A 14,690-nucleotide genomic window follows, 5' to 3' on the forward strand; every position below is an offset into this window, starting at 1 on the left:
TTACTTGAGGGAATCTGCTTAATTATTAAAATAAATATTTACATTGAAATACAGTTTAACTTAGTAACTTTCCTCACATTTTCACACGTTTACAAGAGCGACAGAGGTCTCATTCATGTTTTAAGCAGTTGAGTTGGTAAAGATCCTGTCTTCATTTCACAGGAAATGAATTACATTCAATTACTCCTCACAGCCACCAACTGGAAGATCATTCCATTACTTTTGAAGGACTGGTTGGGTTGGCATCAGCAATGGTAGCCAAATAAATAAGATTTCTGTGTAACACATGTTGGTACCTATGGGTGAAAAACAGGCAAAAATTAGAGGCTTGTTTTTACTGAACAGGAACAAAAAACTGGAAATTTACCTAGGAATGGTTCATCCATTAATTGGATGATTCAGTGTTATCAACCTTCTATTATTTTTTTAATACTGTACCAATAAAAATACCAGGTTTAACGTGCACAAAGACAAGAAAATCAATGATGCCACATACTGAATTTATATTGCACTGTCCTTTGAACACCCAGCAGGAAGAAACTGCAGATACCGTGCAGTGCAATCAATCTTCTTGTTTAACACATTCAAGAAAAATATATCCAGAATCGTACCTGTTTTTCACTTATCACTTCCAGAGCTGGACCTCTCTAGGCCAAGCCATTATCACTTCTTGCTTAGACTATGGTATTGGACCAGTCTCCTAACTGGACTCCCTGCTCTACCTTTGTATTCCTACTCTATTCTCCATACAGCCAGAGTGATCGCCATACAATTTAAGATCATGTCTTATCTCTTTTTAAATCCTTCTAAAGGCTCCCATCTCATTCTGAATAAAGCTGAACCCTTCTCGTGGCCTACAAAGCTCTGTATGATATATGACTAGGACCTCTAGTTACCTCTCTGATCTCATCTCCTACCATTTTCCCTTTGTTCACTGAGTTCTGGCCACAGTGGTCTCCTTGCTGCCACTTGAAAATACCCAGTACTCTCCAGCCTGGGGGTTTTTCCACCTGATGCTCTCTCTGCCTAACATGTCTCCATAGCTAGCTCCCTTACCTCAGGGTATCTACTCAAACGTCACATCAGAGATACCATGTATAAAACAATACCCTTTTCTACACTTACCTGGCTTTATTCTTACTCAAAGAGCCTATTAGCACGTGCCTAATTATATGATTTCCTCCCCTTAGATTCTAGAGTCTAGAATGTAAGCTCCGTGACAGCGCAGCTAGTTATCTGTTTTGGTACTGATTCCCCAGTAGCTTAAACAGTGCTTGGTACTTAGTTGTACTTATAAAATATCTGTTGAACCAACTTAAAGAAGGGATGAGATATTTCCATGATCAATGTGAGCTTTCTATAGTAGGTATTTTCAATCACGGGGTAGAGCTCCCTACCCAGGAAGACAAATCAGACTAGGGGGCAGGAAGAATGGCCTGTGCAATTTGAAAAAGTCCACCAGAAGATTTTGATAACTTTCTTACCCACAGGTTGAGAATCACTGCACCAAGTGGAATGTTTTGCAACTATTTTCCATGTGGAAAAATGAGAAAGTGTTTACTGTAAACTGTAAGAAAGCAAATTACCAAATGCCAAAGTCAAATGTAAAGACTTACCCAAAGATGGATATCTCTACCATTCCACTCAGCTGTTTAGTGAGGGACTATGGGTGGTTTTTTACAGAGTGGGAAAAGCATGGCTTTCTTAAACATGTCTTCAGTAACAATGAAATAATATTTTTCTGTAATAAATGGGGCGTAACTCCTGAACAACATTTAGAAAAGAGATTATTTTCTCTCATTTTGGTATATGGCTAGAGAGCACATTAAATTACTGTGCAGGATTTACCTTGGCTTAACTTGGAAATCTTTTATTGGTCTTTGTATGTGTTACAAAGTTAGAAATGGGAAGGAACTTAGCAAAGGGTGTGACCCCCTCACTGAACAGAAAAAGGATGAGCCGGGACTCCATGATGAGAAAGCCAGCTCCTAAGACTAGTTTTCTGAGTGCTTCCACCCCCATCTATGTTGTCATGAGCTGACATGGCTTCACTTGAAGGAGGCTTTGCAATGAGCGATTTTCAAGTTTTGAAGAGGGTGCTACGTCTAACTCCAGGCTTCACAATGTACTGTCCCTATGGTCACCGGCAGGTAAATAACCTCTCTGACCTTCATCTGCGTTCAATCTCCCAAGACTCCTACTTCAGAACAGGTGCTGTATCACCACACTGGCTTTCCCCCACCCCCAACTCAGAAGTCAGGGGAGGCAGTTGGGGACTTACTGGACGCACTCATTCGCCCGGCCTTTGTTCTGATACTCCACGATACAGCGGATCAGCTGGTCATTCTCCTCCAGGAGCTGAAAGATCAGAGAAAGGGTCAGTGCAGCGCGACATCAAGGCGTTAACTAACCTGCCCAAGGTCTCACAGCCCAGTGCCAGGTTGTCCTGCCCCGGCGCCTTTGCTGAATTTGTTCCCATCTCACTTGTACCCCTAAAAGTCAATACCCAAGGCACACAAGTCTCTGATGGGATGCCGCTCCCTCCAGGAAGCTTGCCGCAACCGGCAGCCCTTCCGGTTCTCGGCTAAGAAACCCGTTCTCTCCTAGCGCTCACCTGCTGGATCGTCTCCTGATTGACTTGCGCTTTGCCTCTCAGCCAGTCTGGTACGAATGCCACCGACATTCCGGGAAGCCAGGTTGGAAACCAGTCTGAGACCCGGGCGCACCTAGACCAGGGCCAACCACAGCAGTTCCATGTGACCTCCGACCGCAGCAGGACAGGCGCAAAGTCGTTTGTGATTGGGCGCGCAAGAGTGACGCTCAGCGTCCCTCTCGGGCCCCGCCTCTGGGGCTTAGGAGATGTTTGCTGATCCTTTGCGTTTGCGCAGTCTGGAAAGCTACTCTGGGGGCGGGCCCCGGCATCCGCTCCTAGCCTTTTAGGCACTGGTTGCAGTCTATCAGCAGGAGCATCGTGCCGGGCTCACACGAGAATCGTGGCTGGACCTCAGATGTCCGGCTCCAAGTCCACTGCTTTAGACATCACTCTTGTGCCTCCAGGCTTGCTTCTGCAGCGTGAACCCTAGGCATTGCCTCCTGCCAAGCCAAACCCTGCAGGGCCAAGAAAAACACTGGTGTGAGCTTTACGTTTTGCTGAGGGAGAAACTCGCTTATATGCCTGTCTTTCCTTTGGGCAACAGTAATGCGTATTAGGTTTACAACCCTAGAAAGCACTAGTATTTTCTCCATTTTACAGATGAGAAAACAGACGTTAAGTTACTTACCCAAGGTCTCATAGCTACTAAGGGCAAAGTCAGTATCTGAATACAGGCAGTCTGGCTTTAGAATCCTCACTCTTAACCAGTATCCCATATTGTAGATGTGGTTTGCTGCAAGACACGGAGAAAGCTGGGCCTGCCCTCCTGGGCCACACAGTTACTGTGGCAACCACTAAAGCTCTGAAGTGGCTGTCTTCTCTTGTCCAGCCCATCCATGGTGGACATAGGAACAAGGTTGGTTTTCCCTGCAGCAAGGAGTGAGCAGCAGCCACATCATTTAGGAGGGAGCTCTTGGAAGGCTTTACTCCTCAAAAGGGGTCTAGGTGCAATTTTGCCTCCTACAGTTTCATTTCCCTAAGAGGTGGCCCAGATCCAGAAAAGGCTCATCTGCTTCTGCTGCGCTTTCCCTCCACAAGCCTTTTTTTATTCAACCCTGTGAGGCAGTTTTCATCCCATTTCACAGAGGGGTAAACTCAGTGAGAGCAGTGGGGCAACATGCCTGAGCTGGGCCAGGACTCAGGGCTTTCTGGTCCTCAAGCCTGTACTGTTATCCCCAAACCAGGCTCCCTGCTCAGGAAAAGTCCCCAGAGGTTCTGCAGAAAACAGAGTGGGTAGAGGAGGAGCCATCAGGGGCAGGGTGCAGGCTTTGATTAGTCCTACTCAGCCCCATTTCTGTTTAGACAAACGGGGAATGACAATACATGAGATGGTGTTAAGCTAAGACAGACACAGGAGACCAACCTGGTCCAGCATACAGAGAAAGCCCTCCAGGATAACAGATGTCTCAGTATGAAGAGGAAATGGAGAATACACAGGTGATAGGTGTCTAGAGTCTGGACTCTCTCCTAGGAGCCATGGATGGTTTCAGGTAGAGGCGTGAGAAGTTAGAGATACATTTTACAGTTTTCCTGGTGAAAGGTGAAAGGCAGGTAAGGCAGCCAGACGAGAAGCAAAAAGAACAGTGAGAAGGATGTTGCAGGTGTGCAAGCCAGAAATGATGGGAGCAATGAAAAAAGAAGTGTGTGCATTTGAAAGATATTAGGTGCAAATTTGACAGGACTTAGTGACTTAATGGAGGGGGGTGAAGAAGGAGGAATTAGGGAGGACTTCTGGGTTCTGGCTTGGGCAAGTGAGAGACTGGAGATGCCATTCATGGAGGTAGGGAAGAGTGGAGGAGAAGGTGTAGTGGAAGTGAGAGTGACAGATTCAGCTGTGGACATGTATGTATAGCTGCAGGTGATGTCCAATGGAGATGTTGAAGTCTGTGGCTGGCTATTCAGGTCTGGGAACTCAGGGCCAAGGACTAGGCTGGCAATATGAGGTTTGAGAAGTATCACTTGTTGGAACTGGCTGCGACCATGCAGTGGATGAGACTGCCCAGGGAGAGTGTCGTTATTTTTTTTTTTTTCATGGCAGAGGAAAAGAAGCTGCAAAGGAGAATGAAAGCTAGAAGGATACTAGAGATATAAGCGGAAACCCAGGAGAGTGTGAAATAGGACAGCAATGACAAATGCTGTTGAAAGGTCAAAGCAAGATAGAAACTAGGTCTTCATGAGGGAAATTTTGATAATATGGCGAGGCAGCAGTCAGAATTGCAGGGGACTGAGAAATTAAGGGAAAGGTGAAGCAATGGAGTCTTCATACACAGGCCACTTTCCCCAAAAAGTTTGGCTGTAAAAGGGAAAGGGAAAAGAAGATGGTAGTTGGAGGGACAGAAGTTGGTATCAGCCGAGGGGCATTTGCTACATTTACATTGTTGTGCAGCCATCGTCACCATCCTTTTGTAGAACTTTTTCGCCTTCCCCCGCTGAAATTCTGTGCTTATTAAATACTAATTCCATATCCCTCTCCATTTCTTTTCATCCCTCACAGGAGCCCTGCTGCCTTCCACACAGAATTCTTTGCCCTCTGTTGAAACACTCTTCTTCTCCCCTTTGCCCAGCTACTACTCAGCCAGTGTCATGTCCTCAGGGAAGCCTCCTTGGAGCCCAAAGCCCAGGCCAGAAGCTCCTGTAAATTATCTCAAAAACCTTGCGCCTCTCTGAAGGGCACATATCTCAGTTGGTGTTTAAGCGTGTGTTGTGTAAAGGTTTCATGGGTGCTCTCACTCTGCCCTCCTCTCTGTAACACAGTTTTTAGTGTCAGGAGTTTCTCGCTATGTCTCTACTGCCTGGCATAGTGCTTGGCACATAACAGGTGCTCAAAATTTGTTGAATGAATGAATGGACGGACACTGCTTCCGCATCTCCCTTGACCCGGCCATTCACCTGTGAGTGCCTCCGATCCCAGACCGGGGTGTGTCCTTAGACTTCGGCACCTCATCCAGCCTGGCAGGAGGCTGTGCTCTTTGGTTTGCCTATCTCGTGCCTCCCGCCTGGCCCCGCTGACAGGGGAATCCACGCCCTGGGCGTGTCGCTCCCTTACGCTGAAAACTCCTTGCCTCCACACGTCAGTCCAGTTCGCTACCCCAGCAGGAATCGAGCTGATACCGCGCATCCCCAGACGTGGGAATTACAGGCTTGGACCTCAAAGCCACGTGGGGGAGAGCCCTGAGATGGGAAGAAAGGTGGGAGTCGCGCGCCCCAGCCACGCCCCCGTCTGCATTTGGGTCTCTGCCCTTTAAGAACCACTTCATTCACGACTCCTCCGGGACGGACGGTGGAGGCGCGCCAGGATTGGTCAGTTTGGGTGAGGGTGTCGCTTAGCAGCAACGAATGGAGCGGGGGGGGGGGGGGTGTTGTGTGTTCAAAGCTCGCGCATGCGCACCGTCGCCTACCTGCGCCTGGGCCGCCAGTGACTTGGTCCGGGTCCGCCGGGTGGGCTAAGGTTGCAGAGGAGGCGGCGGGTGGCGCGGAGGGAGGCCGCTGACTCCCGGAGGCCGCCGTCCGGGCGAGGTGAGGGATGGCGGGCGGAGGCGGGCGTCGCGGCCCGTTAGCCGAGAGCAAGCGGGGTCGGGTGTGGCGCAGGGCGGGCCTGGAGCTGGAGGCGACCCCAGGGCCGCCCCTCCCTCAGGCCCAGCCTAGAACCACCGGGCTTCGTGGGGCTTCATCGTCCCCCTTTCTATCGTTGGCTGCTCTCCAGATTCTGGGACGACCCAAGGCGCGCGCCTGCAGGAACCCTTAGTTGACAGATGCGCGTAGAGCGCTGCTCCCAGGGGAGGAGGCGGGCTGTGCCTAAAAGCGAGCGAGCGATTATTTCCTTAGTTATTCACGGAGCTCACGTCAGAGTATTGTTTAATTTTAATAGCAAACTTCCCATAGCGTGCCGATATTATACTATTGGGCTTACCAGATATTGGATGCGCTGGACCACCTTTTCTGAACGTCAGGTGTAGAACGTGGTGTACATTTGTGTCCATTGTAGGCTTACATCTAGACCTCCAGAGCCAGAAGGATAAGCACTCCGAGAAAAATTAGGATTGTTGAAATCAAAGCCACAAAAGAATATTACCAGTGGTGAAAAGTAATTGGTGTAATTTGTCACGTGGTCAGAAAAAAAAATAAAGCGCAGACCTATGCATAGAATACATTGTCATTAAATTTGACAAGGAAAGGAATTAATCCTGTTAAAGGTAATTTTAGTGAAATGAAAATATAAATAATTGAAAGTGGTTTAATATTGTTAAACAGAATTAAATTGACCTAATAACGTTTGCTCTGGAAAATACGTTTTAAACAATACTGTTAGAGCTCTAAGTGTTTGTGTTTACAACACAGAGGACATTTTGGGGTCCCAAAGTTTTTATTCTCAGAAGGAGCCTCAAAGATCAACTGCATTCTAAAAAGTGACGGATGGTCAGAGAGAAAAACGGACTTATTCAAAGTAATACACTGAGTAAGGAGCAATTATAATAAGTGAAACCTTAGGCGTAGGCTCCTTCTATTAACAGGTCTCTGATTAGTTTTGAGTGTCAGTACTCTAGGAGAAGGAATTCTTTTAGAGAAATAGGGTAGCTGCAATCCCCAAGATTGGATTTAGAGAAGCAAGAGTGTAGTGGAAAGATCATAGGCTTTCAAATATTTCGAGTAATGAAGTTTGGGTTTTTATCCTGGCTCTACCATTTGAGCCTTGCAGCTACAATTTTCCCACCTGCCGACCTCATAGTTATGAGTGTTAAATAAATTATCAGTGTAAAAGTTCCTAGCACAGTACCTGACATAGAATCATAGCTGCTATCAATTTCAGTCCCCTGTCCTTAGCTCTTAACAAATGACAGTGTTCTACCCTCCTTCGCACCCCATCCCCAAGCAAGGAGGAACAAAGCCTACAGGATCTATAAATTAAGTGACCAGTTCTCAAGTCCTGTGACTGAAGGTGAATTCAGTAAGGGTGACATGACTCAATTTTGTCTTCTGTATTGTATATTTGAGGAGTGGGCAATATGTCTTATGGTGAAAACCTGTGTTTGAATATTCGTGTGCCAAATGAAACTTGTTTTGCTTGTTTAAATTACTATTTTGCAGGGCCTGGTCATTTAATTCTGTGTTTCTCCCCTTTTCTTTCTCTATTTTAGAAGGAGGAGGTGTTTGTGGTAGGGATTTGAAAGAGGTTAAGGGTAAAGGGCAAAGAAAAAAAACCAATGGGAGCAAGGGTAGCCTCCAGCTAGGCACAAAGCCCTTTGCTAATAGAATAGGGATAGTCGATGACCTGAGCAGTTTATAAATAGAGCTGAGAAGAGGATTTAGGAAATGGGGGAGGCAGATTAAAATATTTTTGTCCAACCTAGTAGTGCCTTGGGTGCTGTGTATTTGATTACTACTTCAGTTTCTACTTTTGAGAAATTCCATCTATGTAAACTTCTTTCTCTTTTTCTCTCCAAGGAGAGATTTATTGTGAAAAAATGTTTGACACATAGATCAGAATATGGCAAGATCTGCAAACCCACATTTTTCTTGTTTTAGTGAGCAAAAATGAGGCAGCCCTAGGTCATTCATTCATTTGCTTAGTTTTTATTGAGGGCTTTCTAGTATGTGGCAGGCATGGTGCCAGGTTACAAGGTCCACTCGTCTGTGGAAGGAACCGGTAAGACCTGGAAGTGCCTGTGTGAGCAATGCTGAGGTTGCTTTTGTCCTTGTGTCATTGATAATATTTTTTCTATAATTGTAGCATGATTTTCCAGATTTATTCCACAGCTTTCCTGTTTTATGACTTGCAAGCAGCTTTTATTTTAATGAATCCTGAGTATAGTACCTCCCAGTTTGGAAATGTCATGTAGTTATGGAGCTGCTCACTATAAAACATGCCCTTTAACCTTCACGCATAAATTATCAGAACTAGTTAGTTAGCAGAAAAGATTATTCTACTAGTAGAGATATTTACAAATGACATTTGAATTAAGAAGTATGAGCATAATTTAAGTAAGCTGTATAAAGACCTTAAGTGAATACTTTTTACTTTCACCTTTTATTTTAGAATAATTATAGTCACAGGAAGTTGCTAAGATAGTACAGAGAGGTCCCATATACCCATCACCTAGTTTCTCCCTTTGATTACATCTTATATAAGTATAATATAATATCAAATCCAGGAAATTAACACTGATATAAAGTGCATATAGTTCTGTCATTTTATCACATGTAGACTCCTGCAACCACCATCACAATCAAAATACAGAATTAATCATTCCATCACCACAATGATTTTCCTCTTGCTGTCTCTTTATAGTCATACCCATTTTCCTTCTCACCATCTCTAACCCTAATTAGTTCTCCATCTCTATAATTTTGTCACTTTTGGTAATGTTACATAAAAGGGTATAATGTATATATATATGTGTGTGTGTGTGTCTGTGTGCACGGGCGCGTATATATGTATGTATATAATTATATATATATAATTATATATATATATATATATATATATATATATATATATATATATATATATATGGCCTTCTGAGATTGGCTTTTTCACTCAACCCAATGCTCTTGAGATCCATGCAAGTTGTTCTGTGTTTCAATAAGTCATTCCTTTTTAGTGCTGAGTAGTATTACATGGTATGAATGTACTATGTTTTGTTTAACCATTCACTATTTGCGGGACATTTTGGTTGTTTCTGGTTTGGGGCTGTTACAAATAAAGCTGTTATGAACAATTGTACACAGGTTTTTGTGTGGACATAAATTTTCATTTCTCAGGGATAAATGCCCAGTAAGGTATGAGAGATCTAGATTCTGCATGCTTGCCAGCATTTGGTATTGTCACTTTTAAACACTTTAGCTGTTCTGACAGATAATGTAGTATTATCTCATTGTGATCTTAAGTTGCATTTCTCTTAATAGCTAGTGATGCTGAACATCTTTTCATGTGCTTCTTTGCTGTCTGTATATCCTTTTTGGTGAAATGTCTCTTCATGGACTTTGTGCATTTTCTAACTGGATTGGTTTTTTGTTTTGTTTTGTTTTTACTGTTGTGTTTTGAGAGTTCTTTATAAATTCTAGATTATTAGATATGTGGTACAAATATTTTCTCCAAGTCTTTAGCTTTTCATCGTCTTCATATGGGCTTTTGCAAAACAAAAATTTTAATTTTGATGAAATTCAATATACTGATTTTTCTTTTATAGATTGTGCTTTTGGACCTTATCTAAGAACTCTTACCCAGGTCCTGAAGATTTTCTCCTATGTTTTCTTCCACTTTTACAGTTTTACTTTTTACATTTAAATTTATGATACATTTTGAGTTAATTTTTATGTAAGATATGAGGTTAGGTCAAGATTCTCCCCCCCTCCCTTTTTTTTGGCCTGTAGATATCCATTGCTCCAGGACCATTTGTTGAAAAGACTATCCTTCCTCCAATGAATTGCTTTCACACCATTGTCAAAATCATTTGGCTGTACTTGTGTAGGTTTATTTCTGGGTTCTCTATTCTGTTCCACTGATGTATGTTTCTGTTCCTCTGCCAACACCACATATCTTGGTTACTGGAGCTGTATAATAAGTCTTGAAACAGGATGGCATGGTTCCTTCTACTTTGCTCTTTTCAAAATCGTTTTAGCTATTTTAGTTTCTTTGCCTTTCCATATAAATTTTAGAATAACTTTTTCTGTATGTACAAGCTATCGTGTTGATGTTTTTACAGGAATTGCATTAAACCCTTATATCAATTTGGGGGAGAATTGACATCTTTGCTATGTTGAGTCTTCCAATCCATGAACATGGTATAGCTCTTCATTTATTTAGCACTTCTTTGATTCTTTTCAGCAGTGTTTTGTAGTTTTCAGCGTTCAAGTCCTGTACATATTTTGTTAGATTTATATTTACATATTTCATTTAAAAAATTATAGCTTTATTGAGATCATTTTTTTGAAGAGATTGTAAATGGTATTTTATTTTTAATTTGGTTTATACGTGTTCATTGCTGGTATGTAAAATTGAGTTTTGTATGTTGGTCTTACATCTTGCCATCTTATTGAATTAGTTCTAGGAGGTTTTGTTAGTAGGCTCTTTGGGATTTTCTGTGTAGACAATTATGTCATCTGCAAATAGGAATAGTTTTGTTTCTTCCTTTACTCTCTATATATTTTTTTGCTTGTTTGTTTTTCGTTTTTGCTGTTTCTTGCCTTATTACACTGAATAGAACTTCTGGTACTATGTTTAATAGTATTGATGAGAGCAGACATCCTTGTTCTGATTTAGAGGGAAAGCTTTCACCATTAAGTATGATGTTAGCTGTGGGCTTTCTGTAGATCCTCTTTATCAAGTTGAGGAAGTTCCCCTCTATTCTTGTTTTGCTGAGAATTTTAGCATGAATGAGTGTGGAATTTTGTCAAAAACTCTTTTTTATGTTAATTGATATTATTGTGTGACTTTCTTTTTTAGCTTGTTTATATGATGGATTATATTGTTTGATTTTAGAAGATTAAGCCTGCCTTGTATCCTGGAGTAAATCCCACTTGGTTACGGTGTCTAATTCTTTTTATTATATTGCTGAATTCTAGTTGCTAATATTTTGTTAAAGATTTTTACATAAAAGTTCATGAGGAATACTGGTCTGTAGTTTTCTGTATTTCTGTTATTTCTGGTTTTGATATCAGGGTAATACTAGCTTTATAAAATGAATTTGGAATTGTTCCCTCCTCTTCTATTTTTTGGAAGAGATTGTGTAGAATTGATGTTAATTCTTTTTTAAGCATTTGGTAGAATTCTCCAGTGAAACCATCTGGGCCTGGAGAGTTCCTTTTCAAGGTTTTAAAATTACAAATGAAATTTTCTTAATAGGAAATTTAGTTATAGGATTGTTTAAATCACCTATTTTCTAATGGGTGAATTGTGGTAGTTTGTGCTTTTCAAGGAATCAAGCCATTTCATTTATGTTGTCAAATTTATATATGTAGAGTTGTTTGTAGTATTCCCTTATTATTCTTTTGATGTCTGTGATGTCTGTAGTGATATCCTGTTTGATGATTGATATTGGTAATTTGTTTCTTTTCTCGTTTTTTCTTTGTTAGTTTTGTTAGAGGTTTGTCAATTTTATTGATCTTTTCAAAGAACCAACATTTTGGTTCATTGATTTTCTTTGTTGCTTTTCTGTTTTCAGTTTCTTGATTTCTACTCTATTCTTTCTTCTTCCTGTCTGCTTTGTTTTGTTTTATTTCTTCTTTTTTTTTTCAGTTCCTTGACATGTGAGCATAAATTATTGTTTGAGATTTTCTCTCTTTTCTAATGTTAGCATTTAGTGTTATAAATTTCCCTCTCAGCACTATGTTAGCTGTGTAGCAAATTTTTATATGCTTTTATTTTCATTCATTTTAGTGTATTTTTTAGATTTCCCTTGAGACTTTGTGTTTGACCCAGGGATTATTTAAAAGTGTGTTGCTTAATTTTTTAAATGTTTGGACATTTTCTTTACCTTCTATTATTAATTTCTAGTTTGATTATATTGGTGTCATAGAACACACTGTATATGAATTTTTATACATTTATTAAGGTTTGTTTTATGGCCTAGGGTATGGTCTGTCTTGCTATATGTTCTGTGGATGCTTGAAAGGAATTCTGTTGTTGGACAGAGTATTCTATAAATGTTGATTACATATTGGGTTGATAGTATTTTTGAGATCTTCTGTATCTTTGCTGATTTTCTTTCTAGTTGTTCTATCAATTGTTGAGAAGTCATCTTCTGTAACTGGATTTTTCTATTTCTCCTTTCACTTCATTAGTTTTGCTTCACATATTTTGCATCTCTGTTGTTTGGTACATATACATTTAGCTTTATGTCTTCTAGATAGATTTATTCTTTTGTTATTATATAATATTCTTCTCATTCCATAGAAATTTTCTTTGCTCTGAAGGCTGCTTTATCTGATAGTAATATAACTCACTCCTTATTTTGATTAGTGTTTGCATGGTATATTTTTCCCATTTGTTTATTTTCTACCTACCTATGTTGTTATATTTGAAGTGAATTTCTTGTAGAAATTATATAATTGGGTCATGTCTTTTATCCACTCTTTTCATCTCTGTCTTTAACTGTATATTTAGGCCATTTGCATTTAATGTAATCATTTATATATTAGGGCTTAAGCTGGCTCTTTTATTTTTTGTTTTCTGTTTACTTTTTTTATTGTTTTCTTTTTCCTGCATTCCTATGAGTAATTCAAATATTTTTCAGAATTCCATTTTTATTTATGTATAGCATTTTTTAATGTATCTCTTTGTATAGCTTTTTCAGTGGTTGCTCTAGTATATAGATGTAGATGTATTATGTATGTGCCTCTGTGTGTGTGTGTGTGTGTGACTAACATAGTCTCCTGGTGTTAACATTTTACCATTTCAAGTGAGGCGTAGAAACTTAAACTCTCTTTACATCTTTGTGCTTTCCCTCACTTATAATTGTCTTAAATACTTCCTGTATGTCCGAGTATATGGAGAACAACATTAGACATGTTATAATTATTGCTTCAATCATCAAACGTAATTTAGAAAACTCACGAGAAGGATAGTAATCTATTGTATTTTTCTATGATTTTACTCTTTCTATTGTTTCTTCCTTCTTGATGTTCCTTGATGTTCCAAGATTCCTTTTTTTTTTTTAATCATTTTCTTTCTGTTTAGAGAACTTCCTTTAACCATTATCTTGGAGCAGGTGTGTTAGCAATAAATTCTTTTAGTGTTCCCTTATATGAGTATGTTTTAATTTTCTCTTCACTCTTGAAAGATATTTTGTTGAAAATACAGAATTCTGGCTTGGCATTTTTCTTTTAGCACTTGAAAAATGTACTTCCTTTTGGCTTCTGTGATTTCTGTGAGTTTGCTGTTAGTTGAATTGTTTCCCCCCTGCAATGGTAAGGTGTTGTTTCTTGCTTCTTTCAAGATTCTTACTGCCTTTAGTTTTCTTATGTTTGACTGTGTTTTGGCGTGGATTCCTTTGGATTTATCCTTTCTGGAACTTATTCTGCTTTTTGAATCTGTTGGCTTATGTCTTTTGCCAAGATTGGGAAGTTTTCAGACACTATTCCTTTGAACACTTTTGCAGTCCCACCACTCTCTTTCAAACTTTCCTCCAGCACCTAGACTGGAATATATGAGTCAAAAAGAAAATGGAATAAACTCACAGCTCTGTCACTCTTCAGGTCCCAAGGTCCCTTGCCAGTCTGCCTTCTTCTCTCCACCTCTCAGAATCTTATGTTTGTTTTATATATAAGGTCCGTGAGTTTTAATTGTATTTAGTGGGAGTAGAAAACAGTACTTGAACTCCACCTTTCCAGAAGCAGAAGTACCCCGTTCATTCTTTTTTGAGCAGTGGTCAGATCTCTTCTTCAAGTACAGACTGTCTCATAATAGCTCATAACCTGGATTCACAAACATCAAATGCCTACAGTGTGCAAAGCTCTTACCAGGCAGTGTGGAAAACACAAAGGTGAGCCGTGTGCCTCTCCCTATTTGTATTATTCCCCCCCTCCCCCGCCATCTTTGGGAATACAAAGTGCATTTTCACCGAGGAAAAGTGTTGATTCTGTTCTAGACTCACAGCAGCGTGTAAAATGCCTCCACCCCTCAGGCAGCTGCCTTCCTGTGCATGGACATCCTCACACATACACAAAAACTCAAGGATCAGTCGACATCATACTGTCACCTTCATATAAGCATCGTACGTGTTTTAAAATATTTAAAAATGGATGTGGGTTTCTCTAGTTTGCAGTACTAATAACTCGATAGACCTGAAATACAGTTTTTATTTATCTCGAATGCTGTTGTTGGAGGAGAAACAGGTTCACTCACCTAGAGCAGGGGTGTCCAAATTTTTTCAATGTTTTTCACCAAGGGCCACATGCGGTAAAATACACAAACAGCCGGGCCACTCACTCGAGGTGAAGTACGTATTGCCTCCCCTGGTTTATTTAAGTAAACTAAGTATATTTTTGGAATTTGCTGCGGGCCAATTAACAATGGATCGCGGGCCGCAGTTGGCCCGCG

The 14,690-nt window shown here is 40.7% G+C and overlaps 2 protein-coding genes and 1 non-coding gene across 6 annotated transcripts in view; 1 reads left to right on the top strand and 2 right to left on the bottom strand.

Annotated features, from left to right (window-relative positions):
- SS18L2 (SS18 like 2) lies at nt 1-6,185 on the bottom strand. Its single transcript, XM_033131833.1, has 4 exons — nt 6,052-6,185; nt 2,615-3,108; nt 2,282-2,358; nt 1-296 (listed from the first exon to the last, which is right to left on the bottom strand). Exons 2-4 carry the CDS (start codon nt 2,681-2,683, stop codon nt 209-211), a joined length of 234 nt encoding a protein of 77 aa, XP_032987724.1. The 5' UTR covers nt 2,684-3,108; nt 6,052-6,185; the 3' UTR covers nt 1-208.
- On the bottom strand, nt 431-561 carry LOC117037362 (small nucleolar RNA SNORA8). The gene has a single exon (XR_004425509.1). It is a non-coding gene; the product is annotated as a small nucleolar RNA SNORA8 (small nucleolar RNA).
- SEC22C (SEC22 homolog C, vesicle trafficking protein) overlaps nt 5,705-14,690 on the top strand; it is a 27,425-nt gene continuing 18,439 nt past the window's right edge. Inside the window, exons 1-2 of one of the 4 annotated variants that reach the window (XM_033131831.1) lie at nt 13,913-14,133; nt 14,239-14,364. The gene's annotated coding sequence lies outside the window, so the exon portion shown is untranslated. Of the gene's footprint in view, nt 5,954-6,038; nt 6,170-13,912; nt 14,134-14,238; nt 14,365-14,690 lie in introns of those variants that run through there. The other 3 variants (XM_033131832.1, XM_033131830.1, XM_033131829.1) reach the window with 3 other exon arrangements.

Source organism: Rhinolophus ferrumequinum, chromosome 17, assembly GCF_004115265.2.
Source record: "Rhinolophus ferrumequinum isolate MPI-CBG mRhiFer1 chromosome 17, mRhiFer1_v1.p, whole genome shotgun sequence".
Lineage (NCBI taxonomy): Eukaryota > Metazoa > Chordata > Mammalia > Chiroptera > Rhinolophidae > Rhinolophus > Rhinolophus ferrumequinum.

Excerpts from the sequence above, each read along its gene's own strand:
- SS18L2 (XM_033131833.1), bottom strand. The coding sequence starts at position 2,683 with ATGTCGGTGGCATTCGTACCAGACTGGCTGAGAGGCAAAGCGCAAGTC. Across the intron at positions 2,359-2,614 it reads ATCAGGAGACGATCCAGCAG|CTCCTGGAGGAGAATGACCA; the intron begins GTGAGCGCTAGG and ends CTGATCTTTCAG. Across the intron at positions 297-2,281 it reads CGGGCGAATGAGTGCGTCCA|GTACCAACATGTGTTACACA; the intron begins GTAAGTCCCCAA and ends TTTCACCCATAG.